Source organism: Camellia sinensis, unplaced genomic scaffold (assembly GCF_055761805.1).
Source record: "Camellia sinensis isolate YWXY unplaced genomic scaffold, ASM5576180v1 Unanchor3, whole genome shotgun sequence".
In the NCBI taxonomy this organism is placed as follows: domain Eukaryota; kingdom Viridiplantae; phylum Streptophyta; class Magnoliopsida; order Ericales; family Theaceae; genus Camellia; species Camellia sinensis.
The window spans coordinates 17,159,920-17,182,770 of record NW_028129178.1 but is presented as its reverse complement, the minus strand read 5'-3'; the positions used below and the strand labels follow the sequence as shown (position 1 = coordinate 17,182,770).

General features: G+C 42.4%; 1 protein-coding gene across 1 annotated transcript; it reads left to right on the top strand.

Moving 5' to 3' along the window:
- The first annotated feature begins 290 nt into the window (after positions 1-290).
- Positions 291-22,746, top strand: LOC145816110 (uncharacterized). Its single transcript, XM_082912356.1, has 7 exons — positions 291-464; positions 627-1,108; positions 1,195-1,522; positions 1,616-1,999; positions 2,160-2,450; positions 18,079-18,925; positions 22,655-22,746. Exons 1-7 carry the CDS (start codon positions 291-293, stop codon positions 22,744-22,746), a joined length of 2,598 nt encoding a protein of 865 aa, XP_082768482.1.
- The last annotated feature ends 105 nt before the right edge of the window (positions 22,747-22,851 follow it).

The window sequence follows — 22,851 nt, the reverse complement described above, 5'->3', positions numbered from 1 at the left end:
CTACTACTTTTGAGGATATTGTTGTCGTAAATATGCCTCCGAGGACTGACCCACTAGAGAAATGGGACTCTTGCCTTGTGGGTTACTTTGTTGATAAGGGAGTGGGATGTAACTATTTGCGTAACAGTGCTTTTGGGATGTGGAAAACTCAGGGCCTCAAGGAGGTTCTCACTAATGGGGATGGGTTCATGTTCTTTATTTTTGATACCCCTGATAGTTGCAGAGAAGTCCTTGAAGGAGGCCCATGATATATAGGTGGCTATCTCCTTATTCTGAAACAATGGAAAAGGATGATGAAGCTATCTACAGATAAATCAACAAAAATTCCTGTCTGGGTGAAGTTTTTTAACATCCCTTTGGAATATTGGGATCCTGATGGTTTGAGTAGGATTGCCAGTGCAATTGGACATCCCTTTTTCATGGACCAGCTTATGGCTCGGGGTAGTAGGGTGGCGTTTGCTAGAGTCTGTGTGAAAATTAAGGCCACCTCAAAACTGCCCACTTAGTTCCAAATTAGGCATGATGATGATGTTGTTCTAATCAGAGTCGAATATCAGGGGCTGCCATCAAGGTGTCAACATTGTCAAATATTTGGACATAGCACTCAAAAGTGTGTGTCTCAACAGGTGGCCAAGCTGATTTCCCTGCAGAAGACATCTGAGGAAAATGTCCATGTTCAGGAAGAAGATTGGACCACTGTTCAAGCTAAGGGGAAGAGGAAGGTGGGTGAACCTGAGTTGGAAACTATCCCAGAAGTAGTGGAACATCCTATCCCAGTTCCAGTTTCTGTAGTAGTTGAAATTCCAGTCCTAGCTCCAGTTTCTGAACCTGCTACTACTGTGGTGGACTCACCTGATCAATCCTTTGACACTCATGAGACTTCTGCTGACAAGAGCTCATCCAGGGAAGAGCAGAGCTATGTGGGTAGGTTCCAAAAGAGGGTGTTCGAGATTGCAAAGCTGGTGGTTCCAAATGCTGCTGAAATGCTAGACAATGTGGTTAAAGAAACTAAGGCTGAAAAGTTGCTCTCTAGCTCTGCTACTCCATCCCAGCAGGTGATGAACAAGCCCTCTGGCAAAGGTAGTAGCAGCCAGAGGCAGAAAAAGAGGTAACACAGTTTCAGTTGGTTGTGGGTTTTGTCACTATCTCTTTTTATGTCCCTATGAATGTAAAAATTGCTTCATGGAATGCTAGAGGATTGAATGATCCTTCTAAACAAAAAGAAGTTAAAAAGTTTGTGCTTAAAGAAAATATTCATGTCGTGGGGGTTTTGGAAACCAAAATAAAACAGTCAAATGAGAGTAGTATCTGTGGTAAATGTTTTGATCAATGGCCTATGCTCTCTAATTCACAACCAACTGAAACTGGTAGAGTCTGGGTGTGCTGGAACAATGTTTTTTGTGATGTTCAAATGCTTTCTATGTCTACTCAGCATATTTTGTGTAAAATTGTTGAATTGGCTTCCAATGAAATATTTTATGCAACTTTTGTTTATACTGAAAATAAGCACACATTGAGAAAGGTTTTTTTTGAATCTATGCTTGATATCTCCCGTGTTAAATCCAAAGTTCCTTGTGTTTTTCTGGGTGATTTTAATGCTATTAGATACTAGCAGGAAAAAATTGGGGGGACTCCTAATTGGACTAATGAAAATGAGGAATTTAATACTTATGTGAATGCTTCTGAGTTGGCCGATTTATCTTATGGTGGCTGCCAATTCACCTGGGCTAACAATAGGAGTGAGGGGGCATATATAACTACTAAAATTGATAGAGTCCTGGTTAATGAGGCTTGGCTGGACAAATTTCCTAAGGCTACTGCCCAATTTCTCCCTTCTGGTATTTCTGATCACTCCCCTGCTGTGGTCAATATCAGTGCCACCAAGTGCTCTTTCAAGAAACCATTCAAATACTTTGATTTCTGGTCTCAACATCCAGATTTTCTAAGTATTGTTTCTAACACTTGGGGGCAGTACATTCAGGGTGTTCCTATGTTCAGGGTCTGTCAAAAACTTAGGAAGCTTAAAGTTAGCCTTAAGCTTTTGAATAAGAAGGATTTTAGTGACATTTCTACTCGTCTACTCGTGTCCAAATTGCACTCTGGATCTTATTCAATATAAACTTGACAAAGATCCTGTGAACAGTGGTTTGCAATCTCAGGAGAGAGAGGATTTGAACAAGTACATTAAGCTTAGTAAATTAGAAGAGAGCCTTGCTCTTCAAAAATCCAGAGTGCAGTGGCTTGGCCTTGGGGATAGGAATAGCAAATTCTTTTTTAGGTCTGTGAAGAGTAATATCAATAGAGGGAAAATCTTTAGTGTTGACATGGGTGATGGTACTAGGTCTACCAATAGTACTGATGTCCACACCTCTTTTATCAATTTTTATACCAATTTATTTGGTACCCCCTCCATGGATCAATATAAGGGTTTTGAGAGGATTCAATCTTTGGTGCATAAAAAAGTCTCTCTCTCTCAATCTGTTTCGATGTCCAAGCCTGTTTCTGAACTGAAATCAAGGAGGTTTTTTGGTCTTTAAAGGCCAATAAAGCCCCTGGTCCGGATGGGTATTTGTAGACACCCCATTTTTGACCGTCCTCAAGACTTGGACGTCATCGTTTGAACACTCGATGATCACCCTGTTCGTGTTCGTCTTGAGTTCTCGGAGGTTTTGGCTACGCGCCTTGCCTCAAGACCTCTCGACTTGTTTGTTTTGTGTTTGGTTTTACATCAAACACTTATTGTTTTGCTTCTGAGGGTGGGAAATAGCGTGTAGGCCATCCCCACACCTCACCAGCCATGGCTTGAGGCCACCGGCCTTGTTTCCTTGCCACCGGCCATTGGTGATGGCCGGTCGGCACTATTGATGGTCGGTCGGCATTGTGTTTGGTCGGCCGGCCACTGTTTTTGATCAATCGGCCACTTTTCCTGGCCAAGACTTTTTCTTGAGGGTGCTTGACCCTTTTGATCCTTGTTTTAGCTTCTCCAAGAAGCTTGAACCTTTTGACCCTTTTTAGCTTCTCCAAGAAGCTTGAACCTTTTCACCCTTTTTAGCTTCTCCAAGAAGCTTGACCCTTTTTTAGCTTCTTCAAGAAGCTTGAACCTTTTTAGCTTCTCCAAGAAGCTTCACCTTTTTAGCTTCTCCAAGAAGCTTGACCCTTTTTTAGCTTCTTAAAGAAGCTTGAACCCCTTGACCCCTTTGCCTAAGAAGCTTGGCCCTTTTGCTCCAAGCTTCTAAGAGAAGTTTTTCCCCCTTGATTTCTCTATAAAAAGAGGGCCTCTCCTCCCCTTTAGAGGGTTGAAAAAATCTGATATATAAGATATATATATATCACTCTCTCTCTATATCTCCCTCTCTCTCTACATTTGGGTGGGTTAGAGGATCCAAAAGGGTCTTGTTCTTGACCTATTGCACACCACTTCATAGCCACACACTTCCATCATCACTTGGAGGTTCTTGGAGCCTGTTTTCAGAGGTTGAGGGTTGCATTTTTGGGTCTAAAGGCTGCTGGTTCTTGCTGGTCTTCAAAGGTAACCCCTTTTCCCTCTTTATTCTCCGTTTTTGCACACCCTTTTAGCCTGTCTTGCTTGCGGATTTGGGCTTTGTGTATAATATAAAAAAGTTCTTTTTTTTCTGTTTAAGATACTTCATTAAGGTCACTTTTGTGTTTGGGGTCGTTTACCCCCTTTTAGGCCTTGTTTGGCCCCATTTTGTGCTATTTTTGGTGAGCTTCGGGACCACCTTGTTTTGGCCTCCTCACCACAGAAATCTTGAGGGATTTTAGTGGTGAGGATGGTGGTTTAAGATCCCAAGAAGGAGAGGGCCATCCCCTCTCCTTGTTGTCTTCAAAAAGTGCCATTTTAGCCTCATGTATGAGCACCATTTTTAAGTTCATGTTGGCCATGTCTTAAGTGTTATTTGTGCTTATTTTGCCATGATATAGCACTATTTTTACTTGGTTTAGACACACCATGCTTGGTTTGCATATTTGTCTTGTAATGCCATGAAATTGCCTTACCATGTATCTAGCATTTAGACCACTATGCTTACTTGTTTTGGCTTAGCTTTGTGAAGCTTTTATGCATGCTTTAGTGTGCTTGAGGTTTGTTTTGGGTCATTCGGGTCATCCATGCTTTGCTTTGTATAGCTACCATGTAACCCCCCTTGGCTTGCCTTGAGTTTTAGACCATTATTGCATGCTTAGCTTGAAATGTTTACTTGGTTTTGCACCTTCTATAACATGATTTCAGAGCTTTATATGCATGCCATGTATCCATGTTTATCCTCTTTTAAGTGCGCTTCGAAGTTGCTCTTTGGTGCCTAAGTGTTGGACCTTGTGTGCATGCATGCTTGTATGTGTTTTGGCCCTCATTTCCATGACATTTGGCTGCTGTTTTGGACCTAGTAGAGAGCTATACAAATTAGTTTAAGACCATCCCTTTGGCATGTTGTTGCATGCAATACATGTTTGTATGTTTAGGTACTTAGCCTATTTACATGTTGCATGTTTAAGTGTCATCGCATTTGGCATGCTTCTTGTATTGAGTTGCTTTGCATATTTACATGTGTTATGCCTTTCATGTTATTGCATGTGTGTCATTACATGTGTTATGCCTTGTTGTTTGCATGATCATGTTGCACACTTAGCTCACATGCCTAGGTTGCATTACATTGGCATGCATGCTTTGCCTCTTGAATTGAGTATGATAGAGGTTGAGCTCATTGTTTGTTTATGTGCATTTCATTCTACATTGAAAATGCATACTTGATCTCTTGGGCCATCACGCATTGAAATGCGCGATTGGTGGTCCGAGAATCGAGCACCGTATCCCTTTGAGTCATACATATGATAAGGGATGTGGTGGTGCAAACATTTGCTTGAAATGCATTGCCATGCCTTGTTTTGCCTTCTGCTGCTGTCAAAACAGGTTCTGCAGGAAGCTTTGGCCGGCCGGCCATCTATACTGCCGACCGGCTATCCGTTGTTGGCCGATGGCTTTACAAATGGTCGATGACCATCCCGACATGGGCGGTGGTGTTCTGTCTTAGCCGGTGGTGTTCCACAGTGTCCATAGAGTGCTCCCTGGGACTTGTGCAATTTTCAGAGGAGCAGAGCAGGGAAAACAGAGGCAAACTTGTGCATGGCGTTGGATTTCCGAGCAAACCCGAGCACGCGCGCATTGGATCCTCTTCCCGAGGCCTTTACTGCTTTCCATAGTTTAGTTAATTTGTTAATTAATTAAGTGGTCTGTAATAATTAATGTGTATATTCTTTTGGTCCCTCAGAGCGAGGGCAAATTTGTAATAAGTGTGGGTGCATGTGTGCATGTCTTCCAACCCCCACTTCTTTCTCCCTTTTACTTACATGCTTTTGATGGTTAGTATTAGGCCATATTTAAATTAGAATACCTTATGCTATGCATGCGTGCATCTATACATTTGTCTTGCATGCACCGGGCTCGGCGCATCATACTAACTGCATTATATTTCAATTCCAAGTTGAATATGTGCTAGTTGTAGCATCTCACATGTCATTGTAGATTAGCCGAGCCTATCTTAGTTGCATTTTGCATGTGTTGCATTAGCCATCTTAACATGAACTAGGATCATGCATATGATTACTAACTAGTTTCTGTTTTGGCTTGGAGTACTCGATGAGCATTTATGTTTTAGCATCCTTGCATGCGTGTGAGTGTTGCCATGACAGCATGCTTACCATGAGGCTACTTGCTTATGTGAAATAACTGCTTGAATGCCTGTGGGTGGAGGTTGAATTACCTAAATTGGAATAATGCACTAAAACTGTGAGTTTTAAGCCCACTAGATAGTGGCAAAACCATCTTTTCTAAAGCCCACTTGAGGGTGGCAAAATCTGCATTTTAGTCTACTTGCGTGTAGCAAACTATTTTCAAAACAAACATGAAAGGTTTTGTTCCAATTTAAGCGATTTGGTCTATACTTGTTTGTTGTGCGCATAACATAGTAATTCTAGGCTAATAACCGGAATAAGAACGCATAATGTTTACAAAACTCGATATCACGGTTAGTAGAGGCCGATCTTCGGATCGGGCTAGAGGGGGTGCTCATAGCTGACCTTCCCCAATCGTACCCAAGCTCCCGAACCGAGGCTACTTTGGTGATGACGGACACGTGGCCATTGGCACCGAGTCAGGGTTTCCTAAATCCCCCCATAAAAATATTTAGGTGGCGACTCTGTAGCAAAGCAGTCCATGTTTGGCACTTCTTTTCTAAAAATCTATTTCTCAAAACAATTTGCCGGATTTGGACTCTTTGGTTCAGATTAAGAACCGTGACAATTTGAGAGTCCTGAACTGTAGTGAGCCCAAATATGAACAGAACGGGACTCACCCTCCCGGGGTGTTCGGGGACGTCTACAGTTTCTGGCGACTCTGCTGGGGATTTTTGAGAGCTTGACTCGAATTCATGATATCCTGTTTTGATTTCATTTATGTGTCTCTTTGCATTGCATGTGCATTGGTGCGCCTAGGACACCGTGTTTGCCATCTACCATTCCTGAACGGTTTGCTGGAAGCTTGACTTTGTCAAAGCATGCCATAAGGCTGACCGGTTGTGGGCTCTGACAGTATGGGAACGCAAACCCCGGTTTTACTGGGGCACCCTTTTCGACCATTCGTCCTAGTGCATATCGAAATCCATAGTGACTATTCCAAACTAGGACAGGTTGCTTACCCGATGTTAGGTTGTTTGAAAACCGCTGCGTGCGTCGTGAAACCCTAGCTCCTGACAAAATAGGACAGGGAAACCCTACCCCAACATAGGGGTGTTTTGGCTCTCACTTGCTTGTTATGTGCTTTTAGAGTGCGTCTCTACAGGGAATGCATGTATTAGTTTGCAAGTTTGAGTATCAGGCCTATGGGCATCAGGATCAATATTTGGGGAATTAGTTTTACCTGAGGGTATCAATTTACAGGCAGAATTTTGGGACAGAATTCAGTAGAGGGCACTGTCATCATAGTATGCTCATATCTGTTTTGGTGAAATCAGGTTGAGGTGCTGCCTGTTTTCTCTTTTGCTAGGTAGTCCTGGAACCATAACTTCAAAAGGCTCCGATATCCCCCGAGGTTCATCGAACATGTGCTAATAGACTTTGTCAGGTCAGAGATTCAGTTGAAGAGCAATCAGTGCTCCTTTGCCAGAGGCAGGGTAAAAAGGCCAGTCAGGCACAGATCATCAGTTCAACAGTCTTCGGATTAGCAGTCATTATCCATCTCACCTGTGTGCGGTTGGGTTGAGATATCTGTTTTTACCACAGAGACAGATATACCGATAGATCAGTTAGATCAGGGCAGTATGTCGGGTCTGGAAGAGATGGTGCGCCAACTCCAGGATAGTATGAAAGCCATGCAGCAAGACGCTGTCCGTCAAGCAGAATTCGCCAAGCAACAGGTTGTGGTCATAACCCAACAGGCAGAGACAATTGCCAGGTTAGAGCAGCAAACTGGAGTATCTACTCCACACCAGGCTCCTCCCCCACCAAGAGTTCCAACACTCGGGGAGACAACTAATGTCCAGGAAGATACGGACATTCCGACAGGGCCAGCTCCGCCCCCGGTTCTACCCCAGCTACCTAAAACACCCACCAACCTACCAGACCCCCCCTTTGATATCGAGACAGACCCCACAGCATTGAAAATGAGCAAGCTTGAGAAATTGTTCAAGAAGTCTCAAGGGGCCCACTCCATTCCTGACATTGATGATGGGTATACAGACTCGGCTGTGACGCTGCCGGACAGATTCAAGATGCCACATATTGACCGTTTCGATGGGTCCGGGGATCCCATGGTGCACTTGCGGCTGTTTTCAGACATACCAAGGCTGATGGGCCTCACCAGATTACAGAAGCTATCATTGTTTGGCCAGACCCTGTCTGGGATAGCCGCAATCTGGTATGAAAATTGGAGAACTCTGTGAAACATAATTGGGAAGAGATGGCTGAGGCCTTCAGTGATCAATACTCCTACAACGCACAGATTGAGGTCACAACTCGCGATCTTGAAGTCACCCGCCAAGAGCCAAATGAGAGCTTCTCGGAAATCGTGGCCCGCTAGAGGGCCAAGGCCTCAATGATGACCATTAGGCCAACGGATAAGGATCAAATACGGATGGTTGTGCGCAACCTCCAGCCCAAACTAATGCAGAAAATGATCGTGCTCCCCTTCCCGACCTTTTCAGATTTGCATGAGATGGGAGTACAGATCGAGGACGCTATGAAACAGGGCCTTATTGACCGAGAAAAGGAATAGCCTAGGAGGGCGTTTTCCCGCAATTCAAGTGCGACCACTAGCGGTGATGCAGCTGCAAGATCTTCTGAAGTGGGCATGGTCACTACGACCACACCAAGAGTAGCCATCCCCTTTGTTGGTACATCCACTTCAAACCCCCGAACTTCAGACTATCTACCCCGAGGCAAGAGGGCTTTCACCCCACTCTATATGCCTTTGTCTAAAGCCCTAGGGGTCCTACTCAGGAAAAGATATCTGAAACTGTTGGAACAACGGCCTCTACCCGATCCTCTCCCTTCAAAGCATGACCTGACTAAGTACTGTGCTTTTCATCAACAGACCGGTCATAACACCGACAGTTACGTCCGTCTCCGTCACGAGATACAAAATTTGATTGACAAGAGGGTCATCCCCGCACTAGGTCCTGCAAAGTCTATCGGCACTTGATCAGTGAACTTGTGGGGGATAATGTGATGTGATCGAGGGATGAACCACCTGCGGGCGGCGTTCAGTTTATTCCAAGATGTGGCGTTTGGCACGCATTGTTTTGAGTATTTACGAATGTTAGTTTGTACTTTCTGACTTGGGTATTGGGTCAGTCTTGTCATTTTGTATTGAGTCAGTCTTTTCATGCTGAGTCAGCCGGGTTTGTCTTGTTGTATTGAGTCAGTCCTGTTTTGTTAGAGTCGGGTGATTTCGGGGGTGTTATCTCAGACATCACTTGCTTGTTTTGTGTTTGTTTTTTTTTTTTGCTTTCTTTTGAGTCTGTTTCTGCCTTGGAGCCAGTTACGCCAACAGATCTGAATAAATAAACAGTAATTCTCACACTCTTGTGTTTGCTTCTACCGTGTGCCAGTGGTGCCGGAAATTCTAAATGAGATGACAGTATTTGACTAGAAGCTATGTCTTTTCTGTGCCTTGAATTCATTGCATCGACCTAAGTTTTCCAAAAATTTTTTCGAAACATTGTGATAAAAATGAAGAGGAAGGAATTCCTCGGGTTTTGCAAAATTTGATCAATTGAGAGAAAGAGAGGCATGCTAAGCCCTTAATGATTGAGATCATGCTTGTTAGTCTGAGTACTGGGAAGGATCCTGGCTTGATCCAGATTGGTCCTACATTGTCTTCAACGCGAGCGATTTGTCATTTTCTTAAAAGATTTCAAAAAAAATGTTTTGCGCGGTCCTGCGAAGACTTGTGTGGAATCGCTCTTGAGATTGTGCAGTCTAGGATCGCTCTCAGCCTCAAGACTCGACCCCTAATTTTCAAACCTTGGACTTAAATTTAGAAAGTTCAAAGGTCAACTACAATGTGAGGCCTGTGTGGCCAGATTCGAAGCTGCCCGTGAATCAACGGCAAGAAAAGTCAGATCTAGAAGATCAAATGTCATCAAAAGAAGCTTGCAAAGCTAGATTAGAAGCACCCCTGGAACCAGGGCAAAGAATTTCAAATGTGCTCGAAGAGCCGAAGATGGATCATTCAACAAATCCAAGAAGGTCGGCAAGAATGCCAAATCCCAGAAGGAGGAAAGAAGAAAGTATTGCTGAAGAAAAACTGAGTTCCGATCCATAACACTAGGGGCAAATTCAGCCCCCCATTGGATGGACTCCTGCATTGTCAGCGAACAATAGCCATTCTCCTGGATTCAGATGACTTCGGGATCTCAAAACCATTTGACGTGGACAAAGCTACACTTTTACTCTTGAGAGGCTCACTGGGCCGAAAACCCGGAAGGGTGACCCAGGCAAAAGTCAGAGCAAGAAAAAGAATGAAGAAAAGAACAAAAAAAACAAACAACAAACAAAAAAAAATGAAAATAAAGAAAATGAAAAGAAAAGATGAAAAAGAAAAAAGAAGAAAAGAAATGAAAAGAACTGAAAAGAAAAGAACAACAAAGCTCACAAGGTTGAAAGCCCAGAAAGGGCGGCCTTGGCAAAAGTTAGAGCGCAAAAGGAGAGGTTAATACCCGAGTGTACCTTAACCCTGAACTACGTGAGGCTTGATTCCCATCTTTGGGATACGTAGGCAACTTCATTCTGAAGTCCAGCCGTAAAACACTCCAATTCGATTATGTCCATGCAATGGTTTTGATCATCTTTGCCTTCTCTGTATCCGAGAGTTCGGTTGTCATCGTCACTCTGAGGACTGATTACAATGCGCTGCGCTGCGATGCTATCCAAACAAGGGGCAACTTTCCGTTGCCATACAGTGTGCCGTGGTGCCTTTCAAACAAGGGGCAACTTTCTGTTGCCGTGCAGCTGTTTTCAAGCAATGGGCAATTTTCCTTCGGATCGAAAGTTGCGCATCTCAAGAGTAGGTTCCGTGCTCGTTGAGCATTGACCATTTGCAAAAAAATAGTTTTAGAGAATTTTTACTGAGGTTGACTATTCTCTCGAAAATTATTCCATTTTTCCAAAAAACTGGACCATTTCTTGGACCTGAAAAAGGAAAATTTTCAGTACTCATAGCCTGACTTGCATGATTTTCAAATCAAAAATCGAACAAGTAAGTTAATCTAACTTTCATATCGGTCAAAATTGTTTTAGCAGAAAGCAAAAACAAAAAATGGTCAAAATGATGAAATAGGGGCATAGTTGAGTCAGGTGTTCTATCTTTCTTCCGTTGTCAACATACTTGCCAGAAAGGGCACTCTACTTGCCGAAAGGGGCACCATATTCGCCAGAAATGGACACCACTAAAGCTGACCACAAAAGAGCTGAAAGTTCTCTCATCCTCCAAGCAACGAGGTATCAAGCCAAGTGCGAAGCACGAACCGTAATGGGACAAGATATCCCATTCCCTCATCTGGGCAGATCTGATCACGTCCAAACTCCCCAGAAGAGCATTGTCAACCGATGTCAGCTGCAGATTTGCTACACACCCAATTGTAGCGCAACCCCTCTGTGGGAGAAACTCACTGTTGTGAACAAGATTGAGAATCTGGTAGAATACCAAGGGCAAGAGCCCATAATTTCCAGCTTATCCATCAACCACCCAGGGGAGGGATGAAAAAAATGAGAGATTGAAGAATAGAGAAATGTAAGCTGAGAGAAAAAGTGAGAAAATGGCTTTTTCAGAAAAACAGAGATTGAGTGGTAGAGTGATGTGAGAATCACAAATGAGAAAAGGGTGGCAAACACTACCCGGAGAAACTGGCTCCTTGCGAACTGAGAAGGTCTCTTGTCTTTGTAACACGTCTGTGTGTCGTGTCTTTTGTTTTGTTTACCTCAACTTTTGTTTTGAGTCTTTTTTGAGCGTTACTCGATGTGTTTAGGTCGTGTACCTTTTGTTGAGTCATAGTATGCTGTGTTCAGTTGTAGGCTCAATACCCGGTTGAGAACCCTTTTCTCATTTTCAAAAAATCATTTTGTGCTCAGAGTGCTGTGCCATTCTGCACATTTATGCAAAACAAGATTCTTTCTTTCATAAACCACAAGGTTCAACCCAAGTCATGGGAGAACAGTAGAACAAGGACCTATCTGAAGCCATATAGGTTCCAGACTACAAAGCAAAAGAAAAGAGGGAAAATTTGGAGCATCTTAGTCTGTTTCAACTCCGACAAATTCCGAGACTGCACTCCAGGTGCACCTTCTCAGGCCTCACCATTTCTCTGGAGTATGAGTGTATCTCGACCCCAAGTGTAAGCCTGCTTCAAGTCAGAATGGCAGTCCAAGCAGCAACCGAGGGTTTTATATGCAGATGTTATCTCTCGCCAATATAAACAGGGTATCCCCTTTTGAGCTGAGCGTATTGCCAAGTCCTCCGAAAGGTAAATTGGAGGCACCAGAGTACATGTGTGATGCCCTTCCATTGCATAGAATGTGCACTTTTATATACACTTCTGTTACATGTGTGCCGCGCATCATTATGATTCATGCATAGAATATGCTTGCTTTCAATATTGCATAGAATATGCTCCTGTTTGTTGCATAGAAAATGCCCCCACACTTGCATAGAAAATGCATTTTATCGCACTTCTCTTGTGCACCTCACTCGCACGGCCTTGTGCACCTGTATTGCATTATCATGAACACTCTTTACTTGCATTGTTATGCACCCATTTCGCTTGCATTGTTATGCACTCTCTCTTATTCGGAAACACGGGGATACGTCCTTATGTTTCCCCTTCTCATTCTGAAACACCGGGATACGTCCCTATGTTTCTTCCCCTTGTTCGGAAACACCGGGATACGTCCCTATGTTTCTTCTCCTTGTTCTGAAACACCAGGATACGTCCCTATGTTTCTTCTCCTTGTTTTGAAACACTGGGATACGTCCCTATGTTTCTCCTTCAATTCGAAACACCGGGATACGCCCCCATGTTTCTCATTGCCTGCGGAACACCGGGATACGTCCCTACGTTTCTCTCTCTTCGAAACACCGAGATACGTCCCTATGTTTCTCCTTCTTTCCGAAACACCAGGATACGTCCCTATGTTTCTCATTCCTTGCGAAACACTGGGCTACGTCCCTACATTTCTCTCCATTCGAAACACCAGGATACGTCCCTATGTTTCTCATTCCTTGCGAAACACTGGGATACGTCCCTACGTTTCTCTCTCTCCGAAACACCGGGGTACGTCCCTATGTTTCTCATTCTTTCCGAAACACCGGGATACGTCCCTATGCTTCTATACCTTTCCGAAACACCGGGATACGTCCCTACGTTTCTCTCCATTCGAAACACCGGGATACGTCCCTATGTTTCTCCTTCATTCCGAAACACTGGGATACGTCCCTATGTTTCTCTCTTCTTTCCGAAACACCGGGATACGTCCCTATGTTTCTCTCTTCTTTCCGAAACACTGGGATACATCCTTATGTTTCTCTCTTCTTTCCGAAACACCGGGATACGTCCCTATATTTCTCCTTCCTATTCGGAAACACCGGGATACGTCCCTATGTTTCTCATTCCTTCCGAAACTCTGGGATACGTCCCTATGTTTCTCTCTTCTTTCCGAGACACCGGGATACGTCCCTATGTTTCTCTATTCCTTCCGAAACTCCGGGATACGTCCCTATGTTTCTCTCTTCTTTCCGAGACACCGGGATACGTCCCTATGTTTCTCTCTTCTTTCCGAGACACCGGGATACGTCCCTATGTTTCTCTCTTCTTTCCGAAACATCGGGATACGTCCCTATGTTTCTCCTTCTTTTTCCGAAACACCGGGATACGTCCCTATGTTTCTTCTTCTTTTCCGGAACACCCGGATACGTCCCTATGTTTCTCTCTCTTCGGTTAAAAGCGTTTGGAATACGTTCCAATGCTCACACCATTCCGAAACACCGGGATATGTCCCTATGTTTCTCCCTCTTTGGTTAAGAGCATTTGGAATACGTTCTGGTGCTTGAACCACTTTGGAACACTGGGATATGTCCCTATGCTTTTCTTTCTTTTCGAAACTCCGGGATACGTCCCTATGTTTCTCTTTCCTTCCGAAACTCCGGGATACGTCCCTATGTTTCTCATTCCTTCCGAAACTCCGGGATACGTCCCTATGTTTCTCTTTCCTTCCGAAACACTGGGATACGTCCCTATGTTCCTCTCTCTTTGGTTAAGAGCATTTAGAATACGTTCCAATGCTTATACCTTTCCGAAACACTGGGATAGGTCCCTATGTTTCTTTGCATGATCATGAGTTATGCTCGACTTTGTGCATTGCCTTGCATTTTGCCCCTGCCCTCGGGTGCATACCTTTATTTGTAGCTTGTATGCTTTTGTCTGAGTCTTCGGCCTTGTCAGAAATGGGTCGTCTCTGGGCTTTGACACTAACTCTCGTCATTTTTATGACTTTCGAGTTCTGTCAAAGAGGGGCAACTGTAGACACCCCATTTTTGACCGTCCTCAAGACTTGGACGTCATCGTTTGAACACTCGATGATCATCCCTGTTCGTGTTCGTCTTGAGTTCTCGGAGGTTTCGGCTACGCGCCTTGCCTCAAGACCTCTCGACTTGTTTGTTTTGTGTTTGGTTTTACATCAAACACTTATTGTTTTGCTTCTGAGGGTGGGAAATAGCTTGTAGGCCACCCCCACACCTCACCGGCCATGGCTTGAGGCCACCAGCCTTGTTTCCTTGCCACCGGCCATTGGTGATGGCCGATCGGCACTATTGATGGTCGGTCGGCATTGTGTTTGGTCGGCCGGCCACTGTTTTTGATCAATTGGCCACTTTTCCTGGTCGAGACCTTTTCTTGAGGGAGCTTGACCCTTTTGATCCTTTTTTTAGCTTCTCCAAGAAGCTTGAACCTTTTGACCCTTTTTAGCTTCTCCAAGAAGCTTGACCCCTTTTTTTAGCTTCTCCAAGAAGCTTGAACCTTTTGACCCTATTTAGCTTCTCCAAGAAGCTTGACCCTTTTTTAGCTTCTCCAAGAAGCTTGAACCTTTTTAGCTTCTCTAAGAAGCTTCACCTTTTTAGCTTCTCCAAGAAGCTTGACCCTTTTTTAGCTTCTTGAAGAAGCTTGAACCCCTTGACCCCTTTCCCTAGCTTCTCCAAGAAGCTTGGCCCTTTTGCTCCAAGCTTCTCTTAAGCTTGGCCTTTTTGCTCAAAGCTTCTAAGAGAAGCTTTGCCCCCTTGGTTTCTCTATAAAAAGAGGGCCTCTCCTCCCCTTTAGAGGGTTGAAAAAATCTGATATATAAGATATATATATCACTCTCTCTCTATATCTCCCTCTCTCTCTACATTTGGGTGGGTTAGAGGGTCCAAAAGGGTCTTGTTCTTGACCTATTGCACACCACTTCATAGCCACACACTTCCATCATCACTTGGAGGTTCTTGGAGCTTGTTTTCAGAGGTTGAGGGTTGCATTTTTGGGTCTAAAGGCTGCTGGTTCTTGCTGGTCTTCAAAGGTAACCCCTTTTCCCTCTTTATTCCCCGTTTTTGCACACCCTTTTAGCCTGTCTTGCTTGCGGATTTGGGCTTTGTGTATAACATAAAAAAATTTTGTTTTTTTCTGTTTAAGATACTTAATTAAGGTCACTTTTGTGTTTGGGTTCGTTTACCCCCTCCTAGGCCTTGTTTGGCCCCATTTTGTGCTACTTTTGGTGAGCTTCGGGACCACCTTGTTTGGGCCTCCTCACCACTGAAATCTTGAGGGATTTTAGTGGTGAGGATGGTGGTTTAGGATCCCAAGAAGGAGAGGGCCATCCCCTCTCCTTGTTGTCTTCAAAAAGTGCCATTTTAGCCTCATGTGTGAGCACCATTTTTAAGTTCATGTTGGCCATGTCTTAAGTGTTATTTGTGCTTATTTTGCCATGATATAGCACTGTTTTTACTTGGTTTAGACACACCATGCTTGCTTTGCATACTTGTCTTGTAATGCCATGAAATTCCCTTAACATGTATCAAGCATTTAGACCACTATGCTTACTTGTTTTGGCTTAGCTTTGTGAAGCTTTTATGCATGTTTTAGTGTGCTTGAGGTCTGTTTTGGGTCATTCGGGTCATCCATGCTTTGCTTTGTATAGCTACCATGTAAACCCCCTTGGCTTGCCTTGAGTTTTACACCATTGTTGCATGCTTAGCTTGAAATGTTTACTTGGTTTTGCACCTTCTATAACATGATTTCAGAGCTTTCTATGCATGCCATGTATCCATGTTTATCCTCTTTTAAGTGCGCTTCGAAGTTGCTCTTTGGTGCCTAAGTGTTGGACCTTGTGTGCATGCATGCTTGTATGTGTTTTGGCCCTCATTTCCATGACATTTGGCCGCTGTTTTGGACCTAGTAGAGAGCTGTCCAAATTAGTTTAAGACCATCCCTTTGGCATGTTGTTGCATGCTATACATGTTTGTATGTTTAGGTACTTAGCCTATTTACGTGTTGCATGTTTAAGTGTCATCGCATTTGGCATGCTTCTTGTATTGAGTTGCTTTGCATATCTACATGTGTTATGCCTTTCATGTTATTGCATGTGTGTCATTAACATTGATGTTATATGCCTTGCATGCTTACTTGTTTAGTTCATGTGCCTATTGCACATGGTTTTGTTGTTTGCATGATCATGTTGCACACTTAGCTCACATGCCTAGGTTGCATTACATTGGCATGCATGCTTTGCCTCTTGAATTGAGTATGATAGAGGTTGAGCTCATTGTTTGTTTATGTGCATTTCATTCTACATTGAAAATGCATACTTGATCTCTTGGGCCATCACGCATTGAAATGCGCGATTGGTGGTCCGAGAATCGAGCACTGTACCCCTGTGAGTCATAAATATGATAAGGGATGTGGTGGTGCATACATTTGCTTGAAATGCATTGCCATGCCTTGTTTTGCCTTCTGTTGCTGTCAAAACAGGTTCTGCAGGAAGCTTTGGCCGGCCGGCCATCTATACTGCCGACCGGCTATCCGTTGTTGGCCGATGGCTTTACAAATGGTCGATGACCATCCCGACATGGGCGGTGGTGTTCTGTCTTAGCCGGTGGTGTTCCACAGTGTCCATAGAGTGCTCCCTGGGACTTGTGCAATTTTCAGAGGAGCAGAGCAGGGAAAACAGAGGCAAACTTGTGCATGGCGTTGGATTTTCGAGCAAACTCGAGCACGCGCGCATTGGATCCGCTTCCCGAGGCCTTTACTGCTTTCCATAGTTTAGTTAATTTGTTAATTAATTAAGTGGTCTGTAATAATTAATGTGTATATTCTTTTGGTCCCTCCAAGCGAGGGCGAATTTGTAATAAGTGTGGGTGCGTGTGTGCATGTCTTCCAACCCCCACTTCTTTCTCCCTTTTACTTACATGCTTTTGATGGTTAGTATTAGGGCATATTTAAATTAGCATACCTTATGCTATGCATGCGTGCATCCATACATTTGTCTTGCATGCACCGGGCTCGGCGCATCATACTAACTGCATTGTATTTCAATTCCAAGTTGAATACGTGCTAGTTGTAGCATCTCACATGTCATTGTAGATTAGCCGAGCCTATCTTAGTTGCATTTTGCATGTGTTGCATTAGCCATCTTAACATGAACTAGGATCATGCATATGATTACTAACTAGTTTCTGTTTTGGCTTGGAGTACTCGATGAGCATTTATGTTTTAGCATCCTTGCATGCGTGTGAGTGTTGCCATGACAGCATGCTTACCATGAGGCTACTTGCTGATGTGATATAACTACTTGAATGCTTGTGGGTCGAGGTTGAATTACCTAAATTGGAATAATGCACTAAAACCGTGAGTTTTAAGCCCACTAGATAGTGGCAAAACCATCTTTTCTAAAGCCCACTTGAGGGTGGCAAAATCTGCATTTTAGCCTACTTGCGTGTGGCAAACTATTTTCAAAACAAACATGAAATGTTTTGTTCCAATTTAGGCGATTTGGTCTATACTTGTTTGTTGTGCGCATAACATAGTAATTCTAGGCTAATAACCGGAATAAGAACGCATAATGTTTTCAAAACTCGATATCACGGTTAGTAGAGGCCGATCTTCGAATCGGGCGAGAGGGGGTGCTCATAGCTGACCTTCCCCAATCGTACCCAAGCTCCCGAGCCGAGGCTACTTTGGTGATGACGGACATGTGGCCTTTGGCACCGAGTCAGGGTTTCCTAAATCCCCTCATAAAAATATTTAGGTGGCGACTCTGTATCTAGCAAAGCAGTCCATGTTTGGCACTTCTTTTCTAAAAATCTGTTTCTCAAAACAATTTGCCGGATTTGGACTCTTTGGTTCAGATTAAGAACCGTGACAATTTGAGAGTCCTGAACTGTAGTGAGCCTGAATATGAACAGAACGGGACTCACCCTCCCGGGGCGTTCGGGGACGTCTACAGTATTCCGCTGGTTTCTTTAAAAGCTCTTGGGATATTGTTGGTAAGGATGTCACCTTAGCCATTAAGTCATTCTTTGACTCGGGTAAACTTCTTTCTGAGGTCAATAGTACCATCATAGCTCTTATTCCTAAAGTTCCTAATCCTACTCATGTTGGTGACTATAGACCCATCTCTTGTTATAATACCATCTACAAATGCATTGCTATGATCATAGCTAATAGACTTAAATTGGCTCTTCCTGATCTGATTGATTCTGTGCAGTCTGCTTTTGTCCAAGGTAGAAGGATCTTGGACAACATTTTCCTGTCCCAAGAGATTATGAGAGGTTACCATAGGAGTTCTCATTCTCCTAAGTGTGCCATGAAAGTGGATATTATGAAGGCCTATGATACTGTGAGATGGGACTTTATCATTGATATGCTTAAAACTATGGCTTTCCCTCCTTGTATGATTACCTGGATAAAGGCTTGTATCACGAGCCCTTCTTTCTCAATTTGTATTAATGGGAGCCTTCAGGAGTATTTTAAAGGGGCTAGGGGATTAAGACAAGGGGACCCTATGCCCCCGTATCTCTTTGTGTTGGCTATGGAAATTCTTGCTAGGATTTTGGCTGAGAAATCTAGGAGCCCTTTGTTCAAATTCCACTGGAGGTGTGAGAAAACTAAAATTGTCAACCTTTGTTTTGCTGATGATTTGATGATCTTCAGCAAAGGGGATCCTGGTGCTGTTACTCTTATCATGCAGGGATTTGAGGAGTTTAGGGATCTATCGGGCCTTACCCCTAATCCTAGTAAGAGTAATATTTTTTTCTCGGGGTGTAGTAGAGAGCTTAAAGAGGATATTCTCCAGATTGCCAATTTTACTGAGGGCTCCCTCCCAGTGAAATACCTTGGTGTGCCTCTAATCCGAAAATTCTCGTTCTTAGAGGAAAAGCAAGGTTGTTTTGAGTTAAAATTGGCCACCTAAGCTAATGAAACAATTAGTGGCCTAAGCTAATTAGTTCCTAGAAGAAAATAGGGAAGGATGGAGAAGTATGGAGAAAGTTAGAGAGAAACATTCTTCTTGAGAGCAAGAAGAGAAACTTGGGGAAAGGAAAGAGATATAGGGAAAAAATCAAAGGGAATTGAAGTTCATCCTTTTGGAATTTAGAATTGAACACTTGGGTGTTTAAGAAAACCTTAAACAAGGTGCTTAGGTTAAACTAATATCATTAAGCTACGATTACTCATAAAATTCTCGTTCCTAGTGGCTATGCAAGGCTAGCTTGAGTTAAACTTTGCCACTTAAGCTAATGAAACAATTAGTGGCCAAGGCTAATTAGTTCCTAGAACAAAATAGAGAATGATGAAGAAGGACGAAGAAAGTTAGAGAGAAACATTCTTCTTGAGAGCAACAGGAGAAAGTTAGAGAAACAAAAGAGATTAGGAAGAAAATTAAAGGGAAATCAAATGCATTCGTTTGGACTTGAGAATTGAATACTTGCTGGTTTTGAAAACCTTAAATAAGGTGTTTAAGCTAAACTAAGATCGTTAAGCTTATATTAAATTGAAAATTCTCCTTCTTAGAGTGTAAAGATGGTTAGTTTATTCACCCAAAAAAAAAAAGATGGTTAGTTTAAGCTAAACTTGGCCACTTAAGCTAAAGAAACCATTAGTGGCCTATGCTAATTAGTTCCTAGAATAAAATAGAGAAGGATGTAGAAGGACGAAGAAAGTAAAGAGAGAAACTTTCTTCTTCAGAGCTAAAAAAGACAGTTATAGAAATAAAAGAGAATTAGAAATAAAATCGAAGGGAATTCAAATTCATGCTTGTGGACTCAAGAATTCAACACTTTTTTGGGTGAATAAGAATTCAACACTTAAGTGATTAAGAAACCTTGAATCTGGTTCATAAGTTAAACTAAAATCATTAAGCTAAAATTACACAGAAAATTCTCTTTCCTAGATGTTGTTCAAGGTTCGTTTGAGTTAAACTTCCCACTTAAGCTAATGAATCAGTTGGTGACCTAAGTTAATTAGTTTCTTGTACAAGATAGAGAAGGAGGGAGAATGACGGAGAAGGTTAGAGAGAAACATTCTTCATGAGAGCTAGAAGAGAAAGTTAGATAAAAGAAAGAGAAATTGGAAGAAAATCAAAAGGAATTCAAATTCATCCTTTTGCACTTGAGAATTGAATACTTAGGTGACTTAGAAAACCTTAAATAAGGTGCTTAAGTTAAAACTAATATCTTTAAGCCCCAATTATATCCAGAAATTCTCGTTCTTAGAGGCTAAAGAAGGTTAGCTTGAGTTAAACAGGGCCACTTAAGCTTACTACAGAAACAATTAGTTGTCTAAGTTAATTAGTGCCTAAAACAAAATGGAGGATGGAGAAGGATGGAAAAAGTTAGATAAAAACTTTCTTCTTGAGAGCTAGAAGAGAAAGTTACAAAAAAATATAAAATGAAGACAATAAAATGTACAAGTTTACAAGGAGCATACCCCAGGTACACTCAACAACAAATAATAGACGAACAAAACACCACAAACTGTCACAAGCCAAAAACCTGCCCCTAAAGGTTCGGGCATGACCTATGCAAAAACGGACATAAAAACTGATGTACATACTGTACGGGGCCTTAACGGAAGCATAAACTATTAATATAACATAATACAAACATACTCCATTGAGCTATTTCCGACATGCCAGGATCTCATGCATTACATATGTCGTTAAAAGCGGATAAAGTTTAAAACTATATCCTTGGATATCGTGTACAAACATACACATTTACAGTCCTAGCCCGATAATTGGGCATAACAAAAGGAATATGAAAGTTATGTACAACATCCGTAGATGGCTCTCAAAAGTAAACCCATATCTTAGCAGCTTCACAAAAACAAATGGCCTGGTATGGTGTCTGGACATGTAAAGGTTGATAAAAGGGACAGCGTCAAGCTTGGATTGACCCCCTGAGTGATGACCTACAGAAACGGACATAATAGAGAGTGAGCCGGGCTCAATGAGTAGTAATACATGATGAACGACGTCTAACTTGAAATTTAAATACATCAATACATAAAAAGATGCAGCATGCACTTGGTTTATCTGATTCTGCGTTTAGTTCATCCTGGCCCTAGGCCTAATCCTGTGACATGAGCATGTGGCTATAAGCCCTTGAAACATGATGGCACGAAGCCCTTGAAACATGATGGCACGGAGCCCTTGAGCATGTGGCACGAGGCCCTTGAAATACACTTGAAAGTTGTGGCACGAGGCCCTTGAAATACACTTGAAAGTTGTGGCACGAGGCCCTTGAAATACACTTGAAATTTGTGGCACAAGGCCCTTGAAATACACTTGAAACTTGTGGCACAAGGCCCTTGAAAATGGCATCTAGCCCTTGTAATGCTTTTCTTTACATGCTTTTAACATTAACATATCCTAAACATGCATAAGTACATTACATGCTTGAGACATTAACATAATTGCCTTACATGCCTTAAAACATTGACATGATTGCACAACATTACATAGGTACTACTACTCACAGTGTTGAGGTGGCGTGTTGCTTCCTTCTGGAATGTGCCCTGCACACAATTAATACATTAGTTTCGTTTTTTTTTTGTTAAAAACATTTCCGGAGTCTTACACCTTGCATGCATTTACAACCGCTTTAAAATTATCTGTAAAATATTCTAAAAATACCAGAGAGGCAAGCACTCAAAACTGAACAAACATTTAATTTTTCCTGAAAATGAGTCTCCCGCTCGAGCGCCACTTTGTGCGCTCTAGCGGACTGTAAAATGCACAAAACTGCTGAGAGGTGGTTTTTCCCGCTCGAGCGGGCTTTCCGCCCCTCGAGCGGACCGAGCAGATTCTGAAATTCTGAACTTGCATTCGAGTCCCAACCTGGTATTCACTCCATTTTTTTACATCCAACCCAAAGTTAGGTTAATGCAATATTCCCACCTAACATCACTATAACATGGATTCTACCTTGAGTATAATAAATTAACCAATATTAGAAGCTTCAACAAGCCATCTCTCTCTCTAATTCCACTCTTGGATTCAAGTTTTTCATATCCTTGACACATAACACATAACACATGATATATGCATAATTCCATGAAGTGATGATAGAAAACTGTAGATTGAAGTATAATTTCATACCACACCCAATCTAGATGCCTAAGCAACCAATTGAGAGAAACCCTCATTAATCAAGCATGAATTAGACATGAATCAAACATACACATCAATTACAACTCCAAGTGGCCATAATAAGGACTTGAGCTTACCTTGAATTCAATCCTACACCTCTAACAATTTTGCCAAGCTTTCTTGTTGAATCCCTTCTCCCCCAATTTCTCTTCTTCACTTTCTCTTCTTTTCTCCCCCAAAATGGTATTTACTTTTTTTTTTTGTTTTTGACCAATGCTCATGAAGTCTTAGAAGTATATATATTCATAAATAAGGCATATAAGACAAAAATGAATCGTTTAATCATTCCAAAATTAAAATTTCGCAAACATGCTTAATATTACTTAAAAAGTATGCTGATCACAGATATATAATCAATTTCAGCTAATTAAGCTGTTAAGGCTTCCAATTTCTAATTCAAACGTGTTAATGGTGACAGATAGTTTCCTTGTGAGACAGATAGACATTCATAGACATGGATTTTACTTCCTTAGTCATAATTTTTCACAGAACTACACAGTAAGCATTTAAAAGTACCAATCGAGGACTAAGAATATAACAGAAATCATGTGAGAGTGTCGGGTTATTACACTCTCCCCCCCTTAAATAAGTTTGGTCCTCCAAACTTGGGTTACC

What these genes read in the sequence shown, in the direction of transcription:
- LOC145816110 (XM_082912356.1), top strand. Translation starts at nt 291, where the DNA reads ATGATGAAGCTATCTACAGATAAATCAACAAAAATTCCTGTCTGGGTG. An exon ending in AGGGTGTTCCTATGTTCAGG is followed by an intron (nt 2,000 to 2,159) that starts GTCTGTCAAAAA and finishes TTGCAATCTCAG; the next exon opens with GAGAGAGAGGATTTGAACAA. An exon ending in CCTCCCAGTGAAATACCTTG is followed by an intron (nt 18,926 to 22,654) that starts GTGTGCCTCTAA and finishes TAATGGTGACAG; the next exon opens with ATAGTTTCCTTGTGAGACAG.